Below are 26,748 nucleotides of genomic sequence, written 5' to 3'. Positions count from 1 at the left end.
AGCTCCCCTCCAGCAGAGGACATATGGCGTGTGCCCTCCCTCCCTGGAGGCATCACGAAACATTCTTTTAATAGTTTCCAGAGGCCCAAGAAAACAAAAGCAAGCTGAGGACGTTGTGAATGGCACCCCGCTGGCAGGGACCTCCTGCCACATTTTGAAGGGTGAATATGCATTAACGAGAGCGTATTTTCCCAGCTCTGTTAATACTGCCCTGCCCCGCAGAGAATTCTCCTACAACAGCGGCCTCCATAACAGTGCTACTCCGGCCTTCCTGTGCGCAGTCCCGTGCCAGCTTCTTTCCATAGTCCTGCCACATCCAAGTGGCCTCGGGAGCCCCTGGGACATGCCAAAGGCAGGCGGTGGGCAGAGGCGTGCTCTGTTTTGAAGCTGTTTTCTGCAGCATTCTGAGGCCCCGAGAAAAGGCAAAGCACCAGGAGGCATCAACAAGAGGTTGTTGAGCCCAGCAGAGGGCTCCCCATGCCGTACCCTCGCCTCGGGCTTCCTGGGCCCTTCCGTGGTTCCCTGCCCCTGCCCGTTCTGAGACAGCTGGCTTTGCTCCAGGCGGCCAGCCCATGCGTCCAGACTTGCCTGCGCACCCATGAAACCTTCTCAACCAGCTAGGATGTTGCTCAGGGATTCTAGCCTCCAGTCGGCGTTACCGTAGTCTTTCTAGTGAATCTCGAAAAGCGGAACACGGAAGTACTTCAGCTCTTAGCTTCCCTCTTGATTACGGATTCTTTAGTCTGCAGAGAAAGTCTTCAGAAGCCTCAAGAGAGGAGGCTACTCTGGGGCCTCGTGAGTCTTCCAGGACGTGAGGAGTCCCTTTGTACGTCATTTGTTTCTCATGGGCCCATGCACCCGCTCACTGTACATTTCCAATGCCCGATCTTTCATGTTCCCTCTTACCGAAGTGTTTTTCTCTCTGCTGCACCATTGCCCGGCCGATAGTCTGGTGTTTTGGGGGGCGGGGGGCGTGCTGAGCACCCAGGCCCAGCACCTGGCCGAGGCCAGCTCACGTGTCCTCCGTCACCCCCTGTCCGCACAGCTGGGGCCTGAAGGACTTGCAGGACTGAATCAACCGAGGGTGCCTGGAGCCAGCTGCCCGGGAGCCCCTGAGGCAGAGGGAGCAGCCTGCCTCCACCCATCTGATCTGAAAAGCCCCCTAGTGGAGAGAACAGGCTTCCACGAGATTATTTTATTCTGTTCCAGTCACCGGATATAATTACAAAAATTCCGTCCTCATTTATTGTCTTCTGCGAGCTGGCGTCATGCAGGAGCCTGGGACGGCGATGGAAGACGGATTTCTAGACGCAAAGGACAGGGCCGTGTCTGTGTGTTGTGGCCCCTGAAACTCAGAGGCGACGCCTGGCCTCCTGACCGGCTCCTAGCGAGCCCCTCTCCCTCCACCCGTGTGGCTGGGAGGCCCCCTTTGGTGTTCCGTACCGAGGACTTCCAAACCCTGCTTTAAAACGCTGGTCTTTGCTCGCCTCACTCCCACTGGGTTCATGTGGGTCCTGAAAGTTGGCTTTGCCTGCAGGGAAGAGGCAGGCAGTCCTGGTTTCCCACCGGGAAGGAATAGGCGTGGCCTGTCGAGTAGGGTGGATTCTGATCGTTCAGTCTGCGTGATGTCCTCTGGAGGTGAACGTGGGGTACCCTGTGCCACAGTGTCTTAGTCATGGTCACACAGCTCAGAGAGCTCTTTGCAGGTGGCCAGTGGCCCTCCCTGCTCTGTGTGTCACGGAGGTGGGCTGGGGTTGGTCGGGGTCTGTGAGAACCAGAGACCCCAGAAGCTCTTGCTTATGTGGCCTCCACTGCCCTGTGGCTTCGGAGGATGAGCTGATTTTCACTGTCACCTCCGTTGCGTTCCTGTGATGTGGGGCAGCCATTGCCCAAGAGGCTGCAGGAAGCTTGGGCGACGGCTGTGCCCCTCTCTGCCCCAGAACACGTCAGCCATGGGCTCTCTAGCCAGCCTCAGAGGCTCGCACCCAGAACCCGAGTTAAAGGTGTGTGAGCTGCTCCTTCGGGGTTTCCGGTGAGGCCGTCCGTGCATGTGGCCCATCCACAAAATGGCCACAGCCACGCTCCAGGGAGAGCGAACCTCCAGGCGGCTGGAAGGAGGAGGGCAGGAGCCCATAGCCATCTTGGGCCCCGGCGCAGCAGGGCAGGAGCGACTCGGCTGGCGTGAGAGCGCTCGTATCAAGACAGGCATGGCAGAGCGGGCCGCTGCCTGTGTTTCCACCCGTGTGTGTGTGCTGTCTTCACACCTGCTCAGTCCCTGAGAGTTTATATGTTTCTTGGGGAAAAAGGGTCATTCATGAAATATTTATACCGCAAGGCAAGGTCTGTGGGACAAGCGAGACACCCTTAACAAGATGATTCAATATATCTCAAATTAAGTTTACTTAAAAAAACTTTCTTTTTCTCGTTGCAGGTCGACGGCTAGGGAGTATGCTCTGAAAATTATCAAGAAAAGCAAATGTCGAGGCAAAGTATGTATGAGGTTTATTCTGTGAACACACAGTATCGGGGGGAGAGAGAAACACAGACATCAGCTCCCGGACAAGCACGAACTCATCCTCACCTGCGTTTGGTGGGACAGGAAGTCGTAGACTAATCAGATCTCACCTTTCCAAGTGGTCCTGGGACAAAGTGAGCTAGTAGGGTCGGGTGTTGTTTTCACCCCTTCCCTTCGTTTGCTTGTTTGGTTTCTTTCTCCCGTCACTCTTGTGATCTTAGGCTTCACTCCCCGCTCCCACATGCCCTTGTAGTTGTTGGCAATAATTTCTGAATTCACAAGTATCGTCTAAGGACCTTCAACATCCATTGGTGATTCTAGGCTATCCAAACACTGCAATCTGAGAAATACCCCTCATATTTTACCAAAACACCTGCCCCTCGGCTTTTGCATTGCACAGGGTCACCCATCTGCGGGATCACCTCCCGTGCTTGGGCGTATCTGTTGAGGTTGCTCTCGTCCTGGGCAGGAGCACATGATCCAGAATGAGGTGTCCATCCTGCGAAGAGTGAAGCACCCCAACATCGTTCTGCTGATTGAAGAGATGGATGTACCAACAGAACTATACCTCGTCATGGAGCTGGTGAAGGTGGGTATCTTGGGAAAAAGAACTGAGCCTCCACGGGGCCCCCCCGAACTGTCCTGCATGACATCGCTCTGGGTTTCCTGTATTGGCATGCAGTCTGTCCTCTGTGCACATTGGCGTCTTGGTTGGGGAAGAGTATCGATGTTAGAATGACACCGCAGAGTCCAAGTCCGGGCCTTGACCTGATAGCTCCCGACCTTGGGTACCTCCCTGTACCTCAGTTCCCTCGTGTGCACCTGCCTAGGAGTGACTAGTGAGCAGCAGAGGAGTGGCTTGCCCCAGTCTGTGTGACACAGGAAGTGTTGGTACCTATACGACCAGTGTCGTAGCAGAGACTGTGCTCCCGTGAACTACGTCCCCTTCCTGTACAAACAAGCTTTAAACCTCGAGTGGTCAACCTAATGGAAGAACATCCGCGTCGTAACGATAGTGGGGACAGCCTGCTGCCCTCCCCTGGGCCTTGCCCTCTCGTTCTGTCACACACCATGGCACTGCTCTCTGTTAGGTCGCTGAGTGCAGACAGGGCGAAATGGCAGTGACGGCCGCCCGTGACGCGAGGTGGCCTGCCCGTCCCCCCCACTTCCCTGTTTGACGGTTCTGGTCGTCAGAAGTGCTAAGATGCGGAGTGTTAGTTTTCAGGCAGTTCTGTTCTCGCGCCTGTGTGTTGTGTTGACCTGATGACGGTCCGGAGGGTCCTGTGCTGTGCCCAAGAGAAACTGTCGTGACAGGACAAACCAGGCTGGTGCTGAGGAAAACAGGGAAGGAACTGTGATTAAAAGCCAGATCCCATAATTGTTAAGAACAGGATATGAGACCTGAGCCTGCAGCAGGGCACATGGACGGACCAAGCAAGGCAGACCTTGTTGGGGGGGCAACCTTGGGGACTGAGCACGGAGACCCGGGATGTCCCAGGAAGGAGCTCCGACCAGCACAGGCTCAGCCACAGAGTGACCGGGGTCGGGGGCCGGGGATTACGAAGGGCAGGTAGCAGCAGGAGACGAGGTAAGACAAGGTGGAACTGGGGTTGGGGGCCGGACGTGCTGAGCCGTGGGACAGACTGCTGGCTCCTCGGAGAGACAGGAAGTCCATAGCCACGTGCCGGCGGGAAGGAAACGGTCAGTGGGTGGGATGCCGCGGGCACAGAGCCGCGGAGGTAGGCAGCCAAGGCGGCAACCCAGGACGAAGCCCCAAGAACGTCCACCCACCCGGGACGGGGGGGCCCGAGGACGGGGCCCCACACGCCCTGAAGGAGGGCTGGCTGGCCTCAGGCTGCTCTGTGGAGGAAGCAGGGGAATGAGGGGCTCTAGGAGGCCCCGAGCCTGGTTACCTGGGGGAAGGGTGGGGGGTTGGGGGCCGCCCTTGACAGCCCCATACGCGTCACGGCACGGGGGGCTGTCCACACAGACCACGGTAGCAGTCCTGCCCCCCAGGTGGGGCACGGACAGAGCCCACAAGCCCCTTTATAGCAGCGTTGGTTTTGAGAGGGACAGGAGGTGCAGAGAGTGTTTGTTCTGAAGACAACACCCGTGCTTGGGCAGCTGGGAACCCACCGAGGCGGCATGGACAGGGGGAGCCCGCTGAGCAGGGACTGCGTAGGGCAAAGGTCAGGCCACACAAGGGTTGGGAAATTGTCAGCCTAGTTAACGAGAAGAGTCGAGTCCCCGCCACCAGAGGGAGCCACTGAACACAGCCACGTACCGTGCCCAGCTGTGGGGCAGGCGCACTATCTGACGCAAGAATGATGCAAACGCTGTTCCCTGCATCAGACCAAGTTTTCCAACCGGGTTCAAATACACAGAACTGAAAGGGGAGCCTAGGACCGTTCTGTTTCACCAAATAACAGCGAGTCAGCAGGGAACACGGCAGACGAAAGTTCAAGTGGATATGAGGGAGGACCCCCCAAACCCGGAATCATCTTCTGGAGGGCCTCCCCCACGGGGGGAGTGTCCTGGGAACCCGTCTGTATCTGCACCAGCCGGCGTTGTTGTGAGAGGCTGAGTTCTGGTCCAGTGAATTTTTTTGTAGGTACTTTCAACACATTTGCCCATTTCAAGATGGGTGATTTGCAAGCGCACCTGCCCACACCAGGCTAGGTGTTCAGCAGTTTCTGACCAAAAAAGGCATAACCCCCAGGCCCCACCCTCCCTATTCCCCAATCTTGTCCTGGGCGACTTTTATTTTTGTTTCCCCGGATGAAAAAAGTTTCGAAGGGAAGCATTTTGCCGACGTGGAAGAGGTGAAACAAAAAACGGCAGAAGCACTAAAAGGCACCGACATCGATGAGTTCAAAAACTGTGTGAGCAGTGGGAAAAGTCTCAATATGTGTTTTGAGTCAGAAGGAGAGGACTTTGAAGGTGACTGATGTTTAAACGTGTGAGAATAAATGCACGATTTTTATAAATAAATTCCGGGCCCTACCTGGCGTAGCCCAGTGGATTGAGCACGGGCTATGAACCAAAGGGTTGCCGGTTCGATTCCCAGTCAGGGCACATGCCTGGGTTGTAGGCCAGGTCCTCCAGTGGGGGCCACGTGAGAGGCAACCACACACTGATGTTTCCCTTTTTCCCTCCCTTCCTCTCTCTCTCTAAAAATAAATAAATAAAATTAATAAAAATAAATTCCAGGTTTTTTAGGGGTCCCCCCTCATTTGGTCCTAGAAGCCTCCTTTGAAATTCCTCCCCCCTCCTCCCTCTCTCTCTCAGCTGTGAAATGGCAGTTTCTGGTCCTTTCCTCTGCTTCTCGCAAAGAAACACTATTGGAAAAGGAAACACCATACTGGCTCCGAGAGGGCAAAGGGAATCGTGTGTGGATTTCCCAGGCCACAAGCCTGCCCTTTGCACTGTTCCCTGTTTCTCCCTTGCGGGGGTTAGGGTCCTGCTGGGGGTTGGTGTGAGGCTCCTACCACGTGCCACCGGGGCACCCAGGTGTCACAAGGCCTCTGCCCCCTTGCTGGCTGGGGCCTGGGGCAGAGGCTCCTCACTAGCGTCTCCCTTTGAGCATCAGAGGGCAGCTTCCATCCGGGAGAGAGCTCTGCCAGGTCGCTGGGCCTCTGAGCCGAAAGGGGCGGGGAGGCCCAGGGCACCCGAAGGCCCTGCTCACCCCCTCGGTCCCTGAGAGCTGGCCGGTCCCTCTTCAGGCAGCTCCGTGGGACACTCGCTAACCTGCTGCCTGTCGGTCTCTGCCCAGGGAGGAGACCTGTTTGACGCCATCACGTCCACGAACAAGTACACGGAGCGCGACGCCAGCGGGATGCTCTACAACCTGGCCAGCGCGGTCAAGTACCTGCACAGCCTGAACATCGTGCACCGAGACATCAAGCCCGAGAACCTGCTGGTGAGGGACCGCGCCCCCCGCCCCCACCCTCGGGGCCTCAGGAGCCCCAGCTGCTGCGGGGGGGGGGGGCNCGCTGTGGGGGGGGGGGGGGGGGGGGGCGGGGGCAGGGACCATGTCCCTCGAGTTTCTTGTCTGATTTCTTCGCTTTCTTTAAACCCAGTGTCTCGAAGGCCAGTCCTCAGCTGGCTTCCAGAGGCGGGCAGGAAACGGGTTCGGTCGGTTGATGCGTGACGTCACTGCACTGCAGGGGTCACACGCCTTGTTAGGGAAGGAAACCCCGGCAGGGGGATGCCAACCGAACTTGGGGTCCGGCAGGGGTGTCCAGCCTTCTGGCATCCCTGGGCCACACTGCAAAAGGAAGAGTTGTCTTGGGCCCCACGTTAAACACACAAACACTAATGAACACTGATGAGCCAAGAAAAGATTTTAAGTAATTTGTGATTGTGTGTTGGGCTGAATTCATAGGCATTCTGGGCCTCAGGCGGCCTGGGCCTCAAATAGGCCACGGGTTGGACCCCCCCGGTAGGGCTTTGGCTGATGCTGAGAGCTAGGCCAGGGGCACGAGCAACATTTACACTCATATTATTTATCAACAGCTCTTTTATAGAAAGTTAGAAAGTTTTGCTTAGAAAAAAAAGGAAGCCCCTTTCGTTTCTCTTACTCTCCCAAACTTGCATCCCGACAATTCAGGGGCGGGCAAAAGTGGGGTTACAGTGTTTGCATGGAAAAGATACAATAACTAACCAGCAATAATGCAAGAATGAAGTCTGGGTTTCATGCGCTCAAGGGCAGCCCTACGGCGCGCTCCCCACCCCCATTCGGTCTGAAAGCTAAGAGAATGCATCCTAGTGGGTTTCGAAGGACAGCAGCCCCCAGCAAGAAAGTAACTGTGATGAAGACTGAGTTTGAAAATCAGAGACGTTGCCACCGCCCCGGCAGCTGTTGGTTTGCTTCTCGGGAGCCCTCCCCGCCCCCACCTCCGGGGAGGAGTCCTGAGTTCGCCCTGTGAGCAGCTGGGCCCTGTTTCCGAGCCTGTGGTGAAGGGGAAGCCTGGACAGGGGGAGGGGCAGACTGGGCATTGCAGCGCTGTCCTTGGCGAGCATGGCAGTAACAAATTGTGCTGGCTGTTCGGGCTGGAATGTTAATGAATCGACTCAGTTTCCCCTCCAAGATGGTGTTCTTCCTCTCCCCTCCTTACCCACCCCCGAGAGCTGTGCGCCATGCCTGTTAGCTCGTCCCTCTCTGTAGAAGTCTGGGACCTGGGGGTCCTCTTTCTGAAGCAGCATGTCTCCGAGGGTGGTCTAGAGAGCCCCCTATGTCAGAGTCACTCCCAGATGCCTGCTGAAAACTCGACTTTCCGAGCCTCCTGCAGCCTGCCCAAACCGGACCCGGTGATGGGCAGGTGTGCACGGCAGCAGGCCGTCCCACGCGATTCGTATCCACAAGGTCTGAGAGCAGAGGACAGCCCGGCACTGGGTCTGCAGTCAAGGCCGAAGAGACCGGCTGTGATGGAGAACCTTCCGGGTGTGCAGGGTGCACTAAGGGCCGCATCCTCACGGTCTCATTGAATGCCCACAAGAACCAAATAGGGGTAACTTCCACTACTGCGCCATGTGACAGGTGAGGAAGTGGGGTGCCTGGGAGTTCCCAGACAACCCCCACGGGGCAGAGCCGAGATCTCTGCCCTCCTCTGCCCCCCTCCGGGCCCAGGCTTGGACTGCTGGGCAGTGTCAGGCTAGGAGCAGACAGAGTGGTTTATGCCGTGTTAGCTACGCGCCAGGTACTGTGGCATCAGAGGTGGCATCCAAGTAGGAAACACAGGCACTTAACAAATAAATACTCGGGCAGTTCGTCGATTCCTTATGCAGTGACGTTAGTCATCTGGTAGCTATGGGCTAATGAAGGAAGCCGAGGTCAGAGGAGGCGGCCTGACCCCACTGTACCCTGGATTCCGCACACTGCACCCCAGATCCCGCACGGACCCCTCCACGGAGCTGCCCTGCAGACGGCAGCCACTCCGTCCCCGTCTGCGTTCCTCGTTCCTGAATCGCAGGGCCCTCTCCAGGGACAGACTCACAACAGGGCCTTTGTTTAAAAGCCCCTCTACGTTCCGCGAACGGGCACGGATGGAAAAGTCAAGTTTCGTTTCCCTTCCCCCCTTCGCCGGTCGGTTTAGCTTCTCCGTGGAGTACTGCCACTTCGGTCAGCGCCGGGGAGGAGGGAACATCAACGTGTGGTTGCCTCTCACACACCCCCTATTAGGGACCTGGCCTACAACCCATGCCTGTGCCCTGACTGGGAATCGAACCAGCAAACCTTTGGTTCACAGGCTGGCACTCAGTCCACTGAGCCACACCAGCCAGGGCTCATATGAAGTTTTTTAAATCTGTTTTCTTACTACAGGAAACTCACTGAGTAACTAAGAAGGCCTCACTGCACAGTTTGCACTGCTGTTCTAGTCAGGAGCCTCCAAAAAACTTACAATTTTTAGTCTACTAACAAGATTTTTGCTAGTTAGGTACTTGTTATAACTAGCCAAGTAGTATTTATAAGTGATAATTCAGTTCTAGATTTCCTTTGGTGCAGTGTGGTAGTATATACAGAACAACTTTAGAATCTTCAATTTTTAATTCTTATAGGACAATATAAAAATGTTGTACCTTGGCCGTGAGGGTCTATTCTGATCATACGAATGATTTATTCAAGTCCAAGTATTTGGCCATGTCAACACACTTTAATAAGAAAATATTTGATTTGCAGTGATGTTTCCTGCCACATTTTAGGTAAACATTGGGAACTGAGGCAATATCAATATCTTTTACAATTTTATTATTGTATCATGACTAAGTTTTTTTTTACATAAGCTGATTATGCCGAAGATTTCATGTGGTGCATTATGTGGTGCATGTAGGCTGGGTGCTGTGGGGGTCGTGGCTAATCTGAAAGATGCAAATAAATTCTTTTCTATTTTTCTTTTAAATTGAACAACTTTATATTTTAAGTATATTTTATTGATCGTGCTATTACAGTTGTTCCAGTTTTTTCTCCCCTTTATTCCCCCTCTGCCCTGGACACCCCCCAGCATGGGTTGTACATATAAGTTCTTTGGCTTCTTCATTTCCCACGCTATTCTTACCCTGCCCCTGTCTATTTTGTACCTACTGTTTCTGCTTCTTATTCTCTGTACCTTTCCTCCCATTACGCCCCTCCCCTCCCGGCTGCTAACCCTCCACGTGATCTCTGTTTCTGTGACTCTGCTTCTGCTCTAGTTGTTTGCTTAGTTTTTGTTTTCGTTTTTTAGCTTCAGTTGTTGCTAGTTGTGAGTTTGTTGTCATTTTACTGTCCATATTTTTGATCTTCTGTTTCTTAGATAAGTCCCTTTAACATGTCGTGCCCTTCCATTCTAAATGATAGCTTTGCTGGATAGAGCAATCTTGGAGGTAGGTCCTTACCTTTCATGACTTGGAATACTTCTTTCCAGACCCTCTTGCCTGCAAGTTTTTTGTTTTGTTTTGTTTTTGAGAAATCAGCTGATAGTGTTATAGGGACTTTGTAAGAAACTATGTCCTTTCCTCTTGCTGATTTTAAGATTCTCTCCTTATGTTCACTGTTTCCTTCCCTTTCCCGTTGGTTCCTGGTGTTTTCCTTTATTTCACTTTGTATAGCCTTCATTTCTTCCTTCGTTTTGCGATGAAACTCAACCAGTCCTGTGAGCATCCTGATGACCAGTGTTTTGAACTGTGCATCTGATAGGTTGGCTGGCTCTTCATCACTTAGTTGTATTTTTTCTGGAGCTTTGATCTCTTCTTTCATTTGGGCCATATTTCTTTGTCTTGTCGCCCCTGTTATGTAGTGAGGGGAGGAGCCCTAAGCATTGGCCAGGGCCGGGCAGCCCTGTTTGCTCTGTCGTGGTGCTGCCTGACGGCGAGGGGTCGGGGAGGGAAGGGTGCTGCGCACTGGCTGCACTCCAGCCCCACTCCCTGTCACTCCCCTGCTTCCCGTAAGCGGATTGTGCCCTTCCGGGTGCTGATTTCCAGGTGGGTGGGTTTCCGCACGTTCTAGGACCCTGTGATTCTCTCCAGCGAACTCTCCCACGAGGCTGGGAGTCTCTCCTGCCTTCGCAACCCCCACAGGTGTTTACAGCCAAAGATTCTGAGTCTTCAGTTTCCCAGTCCGACACTCGGCCGCGCGTCCTCTCTGCTCATCTCTTGCCCGTCTCCGCCCCTCCTCCCAGTCTCGGTGAATGTTTCTTTAACTCCTTGGCCGTCAGAGTTCCGTGTAGGTTGGTTTTCTGGCAGTTCCAGTGGTGGATTGTTTTTAAACTGGTTGTTATCCTTCTTTTGGTTGTGTGAGGAAATGGAGCGTTTGTACTTACGCCTCCAACTTGGCCAGAACTCAGCAAACTCTTAAATATTATTACGTATATCAGGTGCACGGGTTCAAGGTCGTGACTGGCTGTGTGTCTGCAGTGTTTTTCATTCTTTCTCACATTCCAGCACACACTAGTCGTGAACGTATCTCTCTGGTCCGTGTGACCTGCACAGAGTTTTACTGGTTGTATGGAGGAGTGGCAGGAGGATGAGATTAAATGAGAACATGACCGAGTGGCACTTCTTCACAAAGTAGAGGACAGGCCCAGCGTGACACACCCAAGTCCTTTCTCGACCTGTCTTCCATTGAGGACTCTGGCCTCAGCCTGAACCTCACTGAATGGGAAGAGAAAGAACGGCATTTCCCAGCTGCACTGACACCCGGGACCACAGCGTGTGTGTGTGCACGCGTGCGTGCATGGTAGTTTATGACTAGAAGGAACCTTTTGCTTTTTTCCAAACAAACAAAAAAACACAAAAAACTGTCTAAAATCAACTGCCTTCAGTTCCCACAGGTCACCACTAGATGGCAGGCTTGTAGCCTTGGCAGCAAAAACCACCCCATCACCAGGACTGTCCTGTCCCAGGGAGCTGGGGGAGGGGCCTTTAACAGGGAAGGGCAGACTCCACTTCCTTAGGAAAGTGAAGGTCTTTACTGGCAAAATAACGACTCACATCAGTAATGTTTATTAGATTCCAGAAACAAACACAGTAATGTTCTGGAAACGTAACAGTCAGTGTTCAGCAACCATATCGCCCCCAGGCAGAACTTGCCTGTGAACCTGCCAGGCCTGCTCCTAGCTGCCCACCGAGAGCCTGCGTAGCTCCGTGCCCTCGTTTGCGCCAAAGGGATTGTGTTCTGTGTCCCCGAGTGGGCTGTGCTCCAGCCCTTCCTAAGTTCCCGTCCATGACAACAACGAGTCCGCAAAACGGCACCTTGCCTTCAGCACAAACCCCACCCCAGGATCCCGAAATAAGTCCGTTCTGCGATAGGATAGCTTGTTCATTCTTGGGCCCGCAGAGCACCTTCGTGACCACACAGGAAGCACTTACCCGGTCTCAGCGATGAACTTGAGCCCCCAGGGTTGTCTTGTGGAGAGGGGCCAGGAGTGTCCCCAGAGTCCGTACCAGCTCTGCCCTAACCGGCATCAGCCAGTCAGCTGAAGCGAAGGTGTGTCTCCTCAAGTGACAGCAGTAAGATCAGGAACTATCTTTAGCTCTGTGAAGGTCCCAAATCAGTGAGGTGGAATTCAACCGGAAGTGAGCAGGAACCGTGGGGACTGAGTCCTTTAGGTGTGGCTGTTTGGGTGGTCACTGTGGGAAAGCAGTTGTGGGAACACCTGGCTGGACCCGGTCAGAGGCTCGTGGCTGAGCATCAGTCCCATGTGAGTCTCATGGAAAGGACCAAAGACACGAATGCGCCCTGGGACTCCTGTGCTCCAACAGTGTCGCCATCAGGAAAGGGCGCTGCCCGCCAGGTCAGGGGTCTGCAGGTTAGCCCAGGGGAGGGGTGGGCGGAGTAGAGCCTGGTGAAGTTCATCAGGTGCCGGTGTGCAAGGCCGCCGGTGGAAGGTGTGGAAGCTTCGGGGTGGTGGGGTGCCCATCACAAAACCAGAAGCGTGCCCGAGAGGGAGAGCAAGACAGCTCTGGGGGTCCGCACTTCCAAACGTCAACGAGGGGTATTTCCAGGTGTCGAGAGGATGGGTAAACTTAAGTCCTTTTCTGTGTAATTCTCTGTCTTCTGAATTTCTCCTGCAGTGCCATGTGGATTTTACTTGTGTGACAAAAAGGCAATGAAATTGTGAAAGGGCAGGGATGCCGACTCCCCACAGTTGTAGCAACAGCCTGGGGTCGTGCTGGGGCTCGCAGAGCCCGGAATGCGCGTGTTGCCAGCGAGTCTCACTGGCCGCACAGAGCTCCTCCCTGGGCTGTTTGTTGCCTGACCCCGTGACAGTGAGGGTGACCGTCTCCTGCGGTTCACACTCGCTCTCCGTCTTCCCAGACGCCTCTGGGGTGACCCTCTGAAAAATTCCTTCATGTTTCCCTCCGATATTGGTCCACCTCTTCTGACTTCTTTCTTTTTCATTATTTTCCTTAACATTTGATTTCATAAAAATTTTACATGTAGGCATTTAATTTTTTATAATAATTCTTTTTTTCTGTAGGAGAATTAATTCTAAGGTATGTGTACCACGAATGACATTTTGCTAAATAATTCCCTGTATAAATGTTGTTGTACAGGATCCAGCACAAATAACAACCCTTTTTTTATTATAAAATCTTCTATTACAAAATCATAAGCATGTAATTCTCTAACATAACCATGTCACACTCGAGAACACCGTGTGACGTTTTAGGTGACGTGTTCAAATTGCTGTCCATCTCATGCGCCCCACTCAAGCAGGCCTTACTTCTGCCGGACTCTGTATTTTAGTTCCCAAAGACCAAAGATTTACATTTAACCCATTGCCCTTGGAATCATCAAGACCGTCTACTCTGCTGGAGAAAACCAGTGTCTTGTTAAAGAAGAACCAACTTTGTGAAAAAGTAAATTCATGTTTTTTTTTCCTCGTGGCTTTGTCGAGTTCATGCCACTTTTGCTCAATTTTATTTGGTGAAATAATGTTGACTACTTACTGAGCTCCTCTGTGAAAAACAGTTCAGTGGCCACTAATGAGTCATTAGCCAGCATTGCAGCAGGGTTAGCCTTGAAGGCCCAGCCGGATTGAGAACTGTGGGCCCCAACACCTCCGTTACATTAGCACCTTTTAGTCTCTGTTAGGGGAATTGCAGACACCCTGTGACCAGGTTCAGGTTATCTGTGACCTTTCCTGTTATTTTATGGCCACGGGCTGCATTTTATGATTTGCATGAACACTTCCATGTTTTTCAAAGAACTTTTCCAAATGGTGTCCGTTTCTACTCTGTGGGAAATCAGATGTGTGCCCAGACATCTACTATTCAGTAAGTTACAGCTACCGCAAACCCCAAGCAGAGGAAAAGGAAACACAGACAGATCGCTTCTGTAGGAAAGGAAGGCCTCGCGAGCAGGGCACCAGTGTGCCCACACTCTGGCACCTGAGCGCTCCCTCTGCCTTCTGCCCGCAGAGCATGCCTTCAGCATCTAATCAGACGCTTTTTCGTAATTGTCGCCATTTAACACGTTTAATCTGTCAAATCACGGGATGTCTTTATAGCCATATAATAAGCCCCGGAGAACAGCTCCCCTGACTGTCGCCATCTGCGGCCATCACGAGGGCGGTTTACAGAATACCGACGGTCTTTATGGTAATGGAGCGCATATGGCAGCCGGCAATTACGTGTGGCTGCGTTCAATTAGTGTTGTGCAATTACACCGTTTTATTGCTTAGTTAAGCCAGTGAAAGCACTACACACTGGGTAATTTGCACTAATCCTCAGCTCTTTAATAGCCCCTCGGAGTTTAAGACGTGGGAGAACATCGATTGTACGTAAAGGGCCTGGGATGAACGTCAAATCCCAGCTCGCGTTGTGACGACTCTGATGGACAATGAATGCACTCCCGCCTCGCGTGGGAGCCGGGTTTGTGAAGGCTTTACACGCAGTCACAGCACAGAGTCCTTCTGACGCCAGGGCGCCGCTGGTGGGCACAGGCTGCCCGCGCCTCTGGGGCAGGCCTTTGCTGTCCTTTTGGAAACACGGTCGGCCTGAGGGGACGCACAGAGGACCCGAGGCAGACTCGGTTCTGGGGCGGCGGTCAGTAAGCCAAGGGCTCAGCGTTTTAAACGTGATCTTGTTAGAAGCTTTTCCGATTCCTACGTTTTAATCAAAAATTTGGTTCAAGGGGATTTATAGCTTCCATTTAGGAAGAGACTTTCGGGAGATGATTTCGTGAGTGTGCGTGTGTGCACGCCTATGTGTTTGAAGCAGATGGGTTAGCCATCCGTGATTTTCACAGTTTTAATTACGTTGTCCAATGGTCTCCCTCACGCGCCTCTGTGGCTGGCGTGGGAAGAGAGGAGGGTGCGCCCTGAGCGGAGGGCGCACCCAGGTGTGAGCCGGCCCCTCCCGTCGGAGGAGAGGAGACTCCCAGAGTGGTGTTCTGTCCGCTCCTCTCAAGGTGTTGACAGAGAAAAGCCCAACGCCCCGCAGTTTCCGGCCCTGCCGACAGTCAGTGAGTTAAACGGAATTCCACACCAGAGGCCTGGACATTTGCTCACCTGCGGAAACATTTTTGCAGGAGCGCTCCTGGTGCTCTGTGTCTCCAGACGGTTTTGGTTACATGGCGTAGGCCCTCGCCTCTCGGCTCGCACGGTCTCTGGTCGGTATCGCCGCGCCCTCTCGATGTCCATGAGGGTTCTGCCCACGGTTCCCAAAGCGGCAAAGGGGGACATGGTGGATGGACATGGTCAGAGAGAGGAAAAAACTACGTCAGAATGATGGGTTCTAGGTACTTTTTTTCAATGGTATTGGTTGACTTAAGAAACGCTATTGTTACTTTTAGGCAGCCCTCATTTTTACCGTTTCAGATAGGTTTCTTCATGCTTTTTGTCTTCATTGTGGAAACTCTGAGTTATTGTTCAGCTCTGTTAGTGAAATTGGCATATGGCTTTACGTGAGATGGACTTGCTATCAAAATGTAGGTGTTCGAAATTAAACCCTTGCTTCATGTGCGAGAATTACATGGTTATGTTTAGAACTCGGGTGGGATTTACGGCTGCTCGGCCAGCACCTGCTTGTGTCCAACTTCGGAGTCAGGTTAGGTGATTACAGACAGCGTGGTTAGAGAGCCCCCGAGATTCCTGGGTAAATGGAGGTGTGAGCATTGACGTCTTCACAATCTCACAAGACGCTCACCGTGAACGTTTGGACTGCACAACATCAGAGAGAGTGATTACTCGGTGTGTTAGGAAGGTTTTCGGCGACAAATTGGAATCAGGGAAGTAAACGGTCAGGCTCCTTCTAGGAAACGACGCTAATGAAGATCGACTCGATGTTTCCATCTTGGATTTCTTTTCAGGAGACTCACTGGCTTGCTAGTCGGGCGACCAGAGCGGCTGGTGTGCTAAGGCGACAGTCGGGGACGTCCTACTTTGCAGCTCTGATGCCGTCAAGTTCTTCCCTCAGACTTGGGGCTGACCGGGGCTGGGCAGCTGCTTTGTCCAAGTAGGAGGGCACTGTCCCTCCCAGATGACAGCTGGGCAGAGCCACATCTGTGAGAGACCTGGGGTGTCCCCACCCTGACAACCCAAGTGCAGGGCCACCCCAAGGGAGAGACTGTGCTCTGAGTGTGGAGCACAGAGAAAAGTAAAAGACTGTTTTCCTGCCCAGAAAAGGCGCAGCTCCTCCAGAGAGGAGGGTCTGCCGGCCTCTGCCAGACCAGTTAGGTCCAAGGGGTGGCCTCGAATGTGGTGGCTCAGCCGGCCATACATTTGCACAGAGGCTGCTGTGCAGTGAGAAGTCCGTCTAGTCTTCGGAGGGGGGCGGACGCGGTGTGGGGATGGCAGGGCGCTCCTGCTGTGTAGAGACGGGCGGCGGCGCAGGGGGTTCCCACAGCCTGACCACAGCTCGGTCTCCAGCGAGGGGGCACAGGGCCACACCCCGTTGGAGGAACGACTCAGATGTGTTGGGTTGGCCAAAAAGTCCGTTGCATTTTTCCCATAAAAGAAAAGACATTTTTGATTTTCACCCATAACTTTACTGATCTGAGCATTTTGAGCCTGTGGGCTCTCTCCCGCCGTTGGCTTCTGGTGAACAGAGGCCAGGGGCACTGCCCAGCACCTTTCACTGCAGAAGGCAGCCCCACAGCGAAGGATTATTTAGCCAAGATGTTTATAGCAACAGGAACTCCACAAACAACTCTGACACATCCGATCAGTCACAGTACCTTCTCCACACACTGCACAGGTCTTTTTTGGTGTTTCACTGGTGTTTTTACCTTTCTGGAAATAAAAGCATAATACCCTGGAAATGTTGTTCATATTTTCTTCCATCTTCACTATGAAAATGGCCTCATAAAAATTCACCAATTTTGATAAGACTTTTAAACATGCACGCGATATGACAGCTATCACAATACAGTCTAACAAAATTGTGTCGAATGGAGTCAGACAAGTAAGAGCGGCCAGGGCGGGCGTAGGGAAAAACGTAATTTTTTGGCCAACCCGGACTTGAAGGGCCTCCCCTTCTCCCGGCGGCACCTTCTGAACACCAGCCTCGCACTGTTCTGTTCTTTCCTTGGGCTTACTGGGTCCAGTGGAGGGCCCTGAATCCGGACTCTGGGTGCCCTTTGACCTTTCCTTTGACACGGTAGAAGTCGTTTGAGAAACCTTTCTGAGCAGGTTCCTTTGGTTGGATGGTGAGCCAGAACTAAAGGAGGGGAAATACTTGCCTTTGGCCACACGCTTCCGTTCCTCAATTTGTTGGGTGAAGGGCAGAGACTTTTACTGCCTTAATAAGGAAACCCGGACTGCACGCTGACTCTGCACTTGATAAATCTTTCCAAATTGCCGCAGGTGAACCGAAATGCTAATATCCTTTTCAACTGCTTGTTTTTAAAAAATAAAGTATTTTAACATATGTAGATTTTTCTGTTCAATTACTGAAGAATTTCGTTTTTGGAGCTTATTTTCTTAAAGAGATTTCATTTATTTATTTTTAGAGAGGGGACAGGAGAAAGAGAGAGAGAGAAACATCAATGTGTGATTGTCTCTCATGGGCCCCCTACTGGGAACATGACCTTCATTCAGCCCAGGCATGTGCCCTGACTGGGAATCGAACCGGTAACCCTTTGCTTTGCAGGCCAGCACTCAATCCACAGAGCCACATCAGCCAGGGCTAAAGCTTCTTATATTAAAATAAAGTGGTGATCATTTTTGGATATTGGGGATACTGCCCTAGAGACCTTCTATGTTTCATTGTGTTGTGTAAATCAGTTTTAATTGTAGAGACATCAGATAAAATAAGCAAAAAAGAGTTCCCATAATTCTGCTACCCAGAGACAGATGTGCCATGGTCATTTTCCTCTGTGCGTGTTTTTCCTTTAATAGGCATTTAATGCTAACCATTGTGGAACCTGCTGTCCTCATTTCCAAACGCGATGCATTTCAACAAACACAGATTTACCTCCACATTGTCTGAACACAGCCTCCTTCATTTGGTGGGTTTCCAGCCGCTCGGCGTCCTGTGCCGCATTTCTTGCTCTGCGGGGACCTAGAGAGGGGTGTCCTCGTGTGAGCATCCTTGCGCCGCGAGCGGCCCGATGTTTTCACTGTAAATACAGCGAGTGTGAGCCACAGTGCTCCTCCCTCCTTTCGGAACTCGCCCCCGAGCTCCTGGTGAAGGCAGTGTCCCCTTGTCCGTCACTCCAGGTGTACGAGCACCAGGACGGCAGCAAGTCCCTGAAGCTGGGGGACTTCGGCCTGGCCACCATCGTGGACGGCCCCCTGTACACAGTGTGCGGCACCCCGACATACGTGGCTCCGGAAATCATCGCCGAGACCGGGTAAGCGCTCCCCGCGTGGTCTCGGACGTGCCGTGCTCACGGAAGAACCCGCTGGTCTGCCTCATGGACCGGAGAGAGGGGACCTCCGGTCCCACCCAGACAGACTTGGTGACCAGGTCTCTTCAACTCTTTTTTTAATTTTTTTTACCCCAAAGTGGGAGCCTTTCTCTCTGTTTTCCCAATCAAGCTGCCAGTCACTGTGACGTTGTTCAAGGCTTCTGTTCGGCCTCCTTGAGGACAGAACAGCAGTTATGAGGCCCAGAGTAAAAAATGTTCAGACTAAAAATGTTCGGAGTAAAAACTGTTCTCCCTGGGGACGAGAGCAGCAGACTACACTGTGTGCGGAGACTGCCACCTCCTGGGGTCACGTCACTCGGTCGGCCCGATCGTCCGCTGGCCCCGTTTGGCCCACCTGGTGCCAGTGATGACCTGTGAGGTGCACACACCCTCAGGCATTGCAGGGCGATCTGCTGGCCTCTGTGAGCAGCAGCGTGGGAACGGGAATCTCCCGACTGGGGAGGGAGGTGGGCCTGACACTTACTACGGACCAGCTCGACGCCAGGCCCTGGACTCCTTCACGTAAGCCCTCCCCTCCCCGACGGTGGTCCCATTCCCATTTGCCAGATGAATAAATGCAGACTGTTGATTGAACGCCACGTAAGCTCATGACTGCAGGCTGCGGGTTGGCCTTTGACCTCAGGGCCGCGTGAGCAACAGGCTCTTCCCGGAAAGAGCCCTGTTTCTTACCGAGCATCACAGGCAGGGTCCACAGTGCTCTCCGCACAGAAGGATTCTCCAGAGCGGCCACTGAGGGACTGCCACCCTGCTCTTCCCTCCCATCGGCAGCACAAAGCCGCAGCTAGTGGTCCAGGGTGTGCCGGCCGGGCCGGCTGCAGAGTCTTCCTGCTTGGACCACAGGCCAGAGAGGCAGAAACACGGAACAGGTGGTCAGGGAGTCCTGGTAGGGAGGTCCCGGAGGTCACGTGTGAGGGAATGAAGCCGCTTATTCCCTGTGGAATTTGAGGGGGAGGGGAGAACAGGTCAATAGCCACGCCTGACCTCCCTCCCAGGGCTCCTGAGGCGTAGCCCCACTTCCCCTGCCAGGGCCCGGGGCCTGCTGGGATGGAGCGGTGTGGGGTAGAAAGAGGGTTTGGCGGGGCCCTTGAAGGCCTTGGTGGGGACTGCCTAATTGTGGGATGCTGAGCAAAATTGTTTACCCCTCCAAAACTCAGTTTTCTCATCTGTAAAGTAAGCAGGAAAACAAAATAAGATGATATAGGTCAGTGCTCTGTAAATTGGAAAATGTCCTACATGTGATTATTATTTCTAAAATTAGGGAGTGAGACAGTCTCATGGGTCCATCCCTATCTTAAAATTGACCAGACTATGATGAACCTTTTGGCAGAAACCCTTCGCTTACTGATACCTGCCTACGAGCCCAGCCACGCCTTGCTGTGACTTCTGTTCACGGGCCTTCGAGAGTCTCGCTTCCTCACTCTCCCCTTGCGTTCCCTCTGGCCAGTGGGGCTTGGTTTGGTGTTTGTCGTGGGGCGTTCCACGGAGTCCGGTTAGAACAGCAGAAGCAGCGGCTTCGCCACGCCCCGCAGTTGGTCCCCGCCTGACTTTGCCAACCCCGATGTCCCTGGCTCTTCCAGGTATGGCCTCAAGGTGGACATCTGGGCAGCCGGCGTGATCACCTACATTCTGCTCTGCGGCTTCCCTCCTTTCCGCGGGTATGTGGGTCCCCCCGCGGGTCAGCACCACAAAGCCGCCTCTAGCCTCCACGAGGCCTTCTGCTCTAAGGGGCCGGCAGCAGGAAAAGACAGGAATAAGAACGTTACTTGCTGTGCCTACTACTGTCTCCGTGTTGTGCCTGCTGATGTACATGCCCTCCATGTAGCTTGTTCGAATAATCTAAAAACTCACTCTGTCTGGATTTACCAGCACTGTTCCCTATGGACATTTGAATGGCTTAAAAATCAATGGACCCATTGACGGGGGAGGAAGGTCTCCAAAGATGATGGGACACTCCCTGAGGTGGCGTTTTGGTCCTGTGTTTTCCTAACCATTGTCCTTCACTCAAACAGAAGTGGCGATGACCAGGAGGTGCTTTTTGACCAGATTCTGATGGGGCAAGTGGACTTCCCTTCTCCTTACTGGGACAATGTTTCTGACTCTGCAAAGGTAGGTCTTCAGCCCCCCCCCCTTCCTCAGAGCCTGTGTGTCTTAATGGAATTATTATTTGGACTTACTGTACGCACAGACAAAATGATGTAGTAAATACGGTTGCTGTGCACATTGTAGCTGTAATTGCTAGTTTTTTCCAAGATTCATAGTCATCGAGTCATCTGCTCATAACCCTCCCACCCTCCCCAGGTGCCCGGCCTCCCTGGCTCCGCCCCTTCCTGTTCTCACGCCCTTTGCCGTAGCCTCTAGCCCCACTGGGCTTCAGCCCACGTTGGATTTTGGCTTAGCTCATTGTTTCTGCCCTTCTAGGTCTTGACCTAATTTTATCTTCCCAGTGAATTTTCTCAGACCACCTCGTTCCCAGTTACAGCTCTGAAACCCTCTGGCTCATTTCATTTTCCCCGTCCACTCTATGTTTCTCCGTAGCGCTTACACCCTTTTGTCCAGCTGGTGTACCAGCTAACTACCTTTCCATATCTGTCTACTCTTCTAGATAGATGTTGGTAGGTGGATGCATTTCATTTATGTGATTTATTTTCTCACTCTTCCCACCAGAATGCAAATTCCGTCAAGACAAAGATTTTTGTTTATTTTGTTCATTACTGTGCCATTATTGCCAACATAGTGACTGGCACATAGCTGGTCCTCAAGGCCTATTGAGTGAATACATAAATAAATGAATGCGTGAATGGACAGATTAAGCAGTTAATTAAACAAAGTGGAGAGAGCTGAACATGGGTTGAAATTATTGAGCAAGACATCATGGGGATTCTAAGATTTAACTTGGACTTCAAAAGATAGCCAGGCTTTAGAGGAAGGGCCGATACATGGTTTTGCTCCATTAAATTGAAAGAGCGAACTCAAAGAAAACCTAAAATCTTACTCTGAGATATTAGTAAATCCTGAGATAAAAATAACATAGAAAATATTTTGGTTGATGCCTTAAACTTATGTCTCCAAGCATTGACTTAATTTGAAACATCGAAGTGGAAAAGTAATTATCTTTTGACGACTCGGTGTATATAACTTTTCTTTTGCGGTGTCTGGAGTATGAGTTCAGTTTAACTTTAATGAGTTCAGTTCTGAGAGTATGACTCTCAAACCCGGCCACTTTCCATAGAAAATGATGCATTTGGGGCCCAAGTCTCTCATAGTCTTCAGCTGTGCGAGAGCCTACCTCTGGACCGAGGAGAATTCGGGGCGATGAGAGAGGTGTGGGGGAAGGCGCACAGGTGGAGGGAGCCGGGACACAGCTGCAGAGGTGGGGGTGGGGTTCCACCCGCGAGAGGCTCTGCGGGAGCCTGTCCGAGCCTTCCCGTAACGTCTGGAAGTCACCGACAGACAGGACTGTCCCCACAGCACCTGGCAAAGAGCATCACACACAGTAGTTACTTTAATACGTCCTGGCCCAGTGAGAAAGTGAAGGCAGACACTTCCTTCAGCAGAAATCAATCATCCCCATCACAGAATGGCACTCGGGGCCCATGAATGCGAGGGACAGGAACACGCCCGTCCGCCCAGTTTGTGACGAAGTGGACAGATGTATGACAGACTCAACGTTCAAACCCACGCTGGGCTCTCCTGGTCCAAGTCGATTCGAGCCCAAGGGGACATTTTATTAGCTTCAGAACCATTAAGTCATTCACCGCTTAACAGTTCCAGGTTATGTGTGTTGATTGATCTGGAAACTTTTGAAGTGATTTTAACAGATTTCTTACAAATTCTTTGGCTACTAAAAATAGTTCCTGCCGCGCTAACCAGCTGTTGGCAGTCCTGTGTCTGTTATAACTTTCTTCCAAACTTAAATATGTCACCTTGCAGTCAAGAGGGCAAAAGGCACATTTTTACTGTCAGCTTCCAAAATGAAAACTTGAAGTGTTTTTAAAATGTAACTTTTATATTAAATTCATTTAGAAATCTATTCTTTAAAGTGCAAAATCCTAGACAAAGACAGGGATTTTAATCCTGCAGTTTGTGTATTTATTTCTTTTCTACTAAACCCATTGTATTAAATTGATTTTAATATTAATTTTACCTTATTTCTTCCCATCGACTCCAAGCTACGTATTTATGACTCCCAGTGTTCGCCTTCCCTTTCACTTGGGAAGGGGTTAGGGAGGGTGGGCAAGCTGGGTGGACGTGTGGAAGAGCTTTGCCAAACGGGACGGAGCCTCTGCCCTCGGAAACGCCCGGGTTTGACCAGCCTCCCTCCCCTCCTGCAGGAGCTCATCACCATGATGCTGCTGGTGGACGTGGCACCTCGGTTCTCGGCCGTGCAGGTCCTGGAGCATCCCTGGGTGAACGTAAGTGGCTTCCCCCATTCGCTCCCGGTGCACCTTTCTCAGGCTGTGGGCCTCCTCCAGCTGTCACCTCCTTGTGAGAACCCTGTGTCGGTGTTTGTTACCGCCCCCCCCCCAAAGGTACTTTAACTGTCACTGGTTCCCCAAGAGAGCGAGAGAGCGGACGGCGCTGCTGATGGGCGCTCTGCACAAAGCGCTCATCTGATTCAGGAGACACTGCCTCCTGCCAGGGAGGGGCAGCCATCGCTCCCCTGCAGCCCAGAACCCCCACTCTGGGCCCCGATTGGGGCTGACCGTGTCCGTCAGTCACGTGGAGGTTCCTATGCTGGCGCTGCTTCTGCAGCCTTTCTTCCAGAAGTACAGGGGACGAGGGGGTTTCTGCACGAGCCCTGGAGTTCTTCAGGTGGCTCTTCTCAGACCGGCCGCGCTCACCAGTCAGTCGACTGGGCTCTCCTTGAAATGCAGATTCACTGCCGCAGGTGTGAGAACTACTGTTCTAAAAGCTCCCAGATGCTGCCCCGGGACATGGGTGCAAAGGTCTGGTGATGCCTCTTTAGCTGTGAAGGAATTCTTCAGAGTAGGGTCACTGGTTTTGGTCCTGCGAGTGATGGAGAGGGTTTGTTCTGAGAAGTGACAAAAGCAGTGATCAATGCTGAGAGTGTGCCTCTTTGGAGTGCCTTACGCACACAAAGCCGTTGTATTCTTCCCAGCAGCTTTGTAACCTCGTGGTAACCCCCCACTAGCACACGTAGAGGTCCGTGACCAGGGTCCTTCCTGCTGGACTGGAAGTTACAGAGGCTCGGAGGTGGATGTGGTCAGGGACCCAGACAGACGCGAGTCCGAAACTGTTGGCTGGTGGACATCAGTTCTGCCGGCTTCCCCACAGCTTTCAGTGACTCAGCCTTAAGTCCAAGGCAACGAAATGGTCCCTGTCTTTGAATTATCGCCGTGGCCCTTAGTTAGTTAGGTGGTATTTACCAGCATAACTCGCTTTGGAGGGTCAGCAGGACAGACGCACAAGGTTGAGACAGGCTACACCCCCTGGGGGACACAACTGTGACCGTGGGGTCTTGCACCTGGTCTACCCCTCTCCAGCCACTTCATGCAGCTGAACCTGCTCCCCCTTCACCCCACCCCCACGGGGAGGGGGATGCACGGGACGGGAGGGTGTGTGTGAGCATGACCTTGTCTAGATGTGCAGCAAAGGTTTGTTTCAGGAATGCTTCCCCAGCTGAGCTTCCTCGTTTTGTTCAAGTGTGCAAAGACATGGACCCCCTCAGCCTGTGGGAGACTCAGGCAGGGCAGCGGGGGTCCAGAGTGGTCACAACCTTTGCCTTTACCCCAGGGTGCCCATCAAAAGTTGTCCTTTTTGATGACGTGAGAAAGGTGGGAAGGCATCTCACATGGGCCTGGTGATAGCCTCCAAGATGGCCAGGGTGGGTATTGCCGCACCTACTTTATAGATGAGGAGACTGAGGTTATGCTGGGTGACTTGTCCGAAGTCGCTTAAGTCCATAACTGATCACCATTCTCAGTGGGGCACCCACCTCCAAGCCCATTTACGTCCAGGGGCTTTGCCCCACGCCGTGTCTCCCCCCCCCAAGCATTGCTCTGATGGTCCATACAGGTGAGCAACCTTCCCAGAGTACTTACCTGGGTCACGCACGGCACCTTTGCCTTGGCTGCACGGGCTGGAAGAGATGCACAGTTTCCCTTGGCGGGAGCAGTTGGTTCTGATTGACGGGCATGCCATTGGAAAGCCCGTGGTTCATAAATTGCCCCATTGCCCTGGAAAGACTGAGCATGTGACCACAGCGAGTAAACCGGAAACCTGAGTTTGAAAAGTGGCATCTGCAGGCTTATACAGAGCTAGAGAGGAAAGAGATTCATAGACGGGTCTTAGATATTTTCAGCGCATGGTCATCAGAGGGCCACTGCCGACCAGACCCGCCCCCCGCCACCCCGGGAGCTCAGTCTGATGCGACCAGCGACCAGGTGGTGGCAGGCAGTGAGAAAGGGCTGTCCCCACAGCCTTGGTGGGAGGACGTCACGGAGAAGAAGCCAGGACTCCATCCTGGGGGCGGGGCTGGGACCAGGGGTCCAGCGGGGAGCGCCAGCAGGATGGGAGTACACACTGGAAGGTAACTTTGTGACCGCGAGCAACTTTGTCCCCAAAGGTGAGGGGCTGGGGTGGCACTGAAAACACGCCGTTCTTTGCCCTGATTCCAAACCCTGTGACCACACATCCCTGTATCCCAGCTCAGGGGGTAAAGAAGAAAACTGAAGATTTCTGGCTGTTACCTTCCCAAGACTAAGTTGCCCGTATTCCTGGGGCGGCACATTTGCGTTTCTGCTCGAACCCCTGCATTCTCGGCCCGCTGGGCGCACACCCTGCACACCCTGCACACCCCACACGCACCCAGTCCCGCCGCCAAGTCCCCAGCCCACTCTGCAGCCGTGATTTCCAGCATCCATTCAGTTTCCCATTCCAGTCCCCTAAAAACATTTACCAAAGGCGAGGGTAACATTTAGGGAGCTGCCCAGGCGACTTCCAAACAAAGACTCACTACCCTTTGCTTAACTCGAAGGGAAAAAATAGATGATTTTGGCAAAAAAACACATAAAACTTTTAAATACTTAATGTATAAAGTGACTGAAGTTATATGGTGTTCTTATGCAGTAACTAAATCAGAAAACGATGTGGTCTCACATAGTAAATATATAGGGTGTCCACGCACCTTCACAGCCAGCACGGTTTGTGGGGGTCTCTGGGTGCAGGCCATGGACAACCAAGCCATTCAAATAAAGCAACTAGGAGTTCCAAAGCGAGTCCATTTAATAAGACATTTTGCATTTGGAGATCAAATTATATCCGACGAGCACAGAGGCCGCTACCTAAGGCGGAAAGCGAGCCCAATTAGATGAAATAATATTGAATGTCAACGGCAATTGAAAAATAGAAGAGAAAATAATTGCAGGAGCCCTCAGGAGGTCGTCGGAAGGCTCTTCCCAGGCTCCCATTCATCCTGATTTTCTCCGTTGCTCGCAGCACAACCTTTCCACCCAGTGCTCTCAGAATCCAAAGGGCAGTCTCTCCTGAGACAGAGTGCAGGGCAGTGGCATCGGGAAAGCCGCCATCAGAAGTCACCTGCTTTCGCCTTTCTCAGGAGCTTCCTTGAGGCTCCCCTTGGCTCTTTGCCCACTCTGGGTGCAGATCCCACCGTGCCCCCCGCGGTTCGCGCCCCTGCTCCACAGTGCAAAGCGTGGGAACCCAGGCAGGTCCTAGTGTGGTCCCAGCCAGCCAGCGGTCCAGGGGAAGAATGTAGGTTCTGGAAGGAGCACCCCTTGCCCGCCCGTATCTGCTTGGGATGGGCACTTTGTTAGCCTGTTTTTCCGTCCGTGAAATGGGGATAAGAGAATCGCCCTCTCGGGTGGTTTACACGTTGCTGAAGGACCGGAGATGACGATCTTGGGGACGAGTCTTCTGTTGTCTTCGTCAGGTTTGCGCGTCTGAGCGAGGCACCGCCTCTGTCCTCCGCTGGCACGTGTAGACAAAATGCAAACTGGGGTCACAGTTGGCGCAGGAGGGGCTTGATTAGGGAGAACCCCTCCCCCCTCCAAAAAAGGACCCCGTGCGAGTGGGCGCCAAGCTGCGCACCCGTAATGCGCATTATCAGGGTCCTCCAACGTCCTGGCCGGTTCCTCTACACGGAGCTGCAAAACGCCAACAGGAATGGTCTCGCCAAGTTCACGCGCCTCACGACTCATCGAGTGGAGAACCACAGTGAGTTAGGCACCTCTGGTGGGGGAGAGGCAGTGCCCTGTCCAGAACATTCTGGTGACCGTGGAGGACGTCCCGAGTCCCTTAACTCCGCATTCACAGTCAGGAGTAAAGCGTCACCCTGTTACTGTTTCAAACGCATTCCTGTTTTGCAGTTTTACTTTCAAGGTGTTGGCCCGCCTTCACCATGCTA

General features: G+C 52.8%; 1 protein-coding gene across 5 annotated transcripts in view; it reads left to right on the top strand.

Annotated features, from left to right (window-relative positions):
- DCLK1 (doublecortin like kinase 1) overlaps nucleotides 1-26,748 on the top strand; it is a 233,090-nt gene that overhangs the window by 183,475 nt on the left and 22,867 nt on the right. For all 5 annotated transcript variants that reach the window (XM_037057652.1, XM_037057653.1, XM_037057655.1 and 2 more), the window contains 7 exons: nucleotides 2,432-2,489; nucleotides 2,985-3,104; nucleotides 6,288-6,434; nucleotides 18,154-18,287; nucleotides 19,943-20,020; nucleotides 20,375-20,471; nucleotides 22,697-22,777. In XM_037057652.1, coding sequence (XP_036913547.1) covers nucleotides 2,432-2,489; nucleotides 2,985-3,104; nucleotides 6,288-6,434; nucleotides 18,154-18,287; nucleotides 19,943-20,020; nucleotides 20,375-20,471; nucleotides 22,697-22,777 — 715 coding nt within the window. The remainder of the gene's footprint in view (nucleotides 1-2,431; nucleotides 2,490-2,984; nucleotides 3,105-6,287; nucleotides 6,435-18,153; nucleotides 18,288-19,942; nucleotides 20,021-20,374; nucleotides 20,472-22,696; nucleotides 22,778-26,748) is intronic.

This window comes from Sturnira hondurensis, unplaced genomic scaffold (assembly GCF_014824575.4).
Source record: "Sturnira hondurensis isolate 20B ecotype Veracruz unplaced genomic scaffold, ASM1482457v3 Scaffold0009719, whole genome shotgun sequence".
NCBI classification, from domain to species: domain Eukaryota; kingdom Metazoa; phylum Chordata; class Mammalia; order Chiroptera; family Phyllostomidae; genus Sturnira; species Sturnira hondurensis.
Note: the sequence above shows the minus strand (reverse complement) of the source record. Positions and strands in the feature narration are given on the sequence as shown.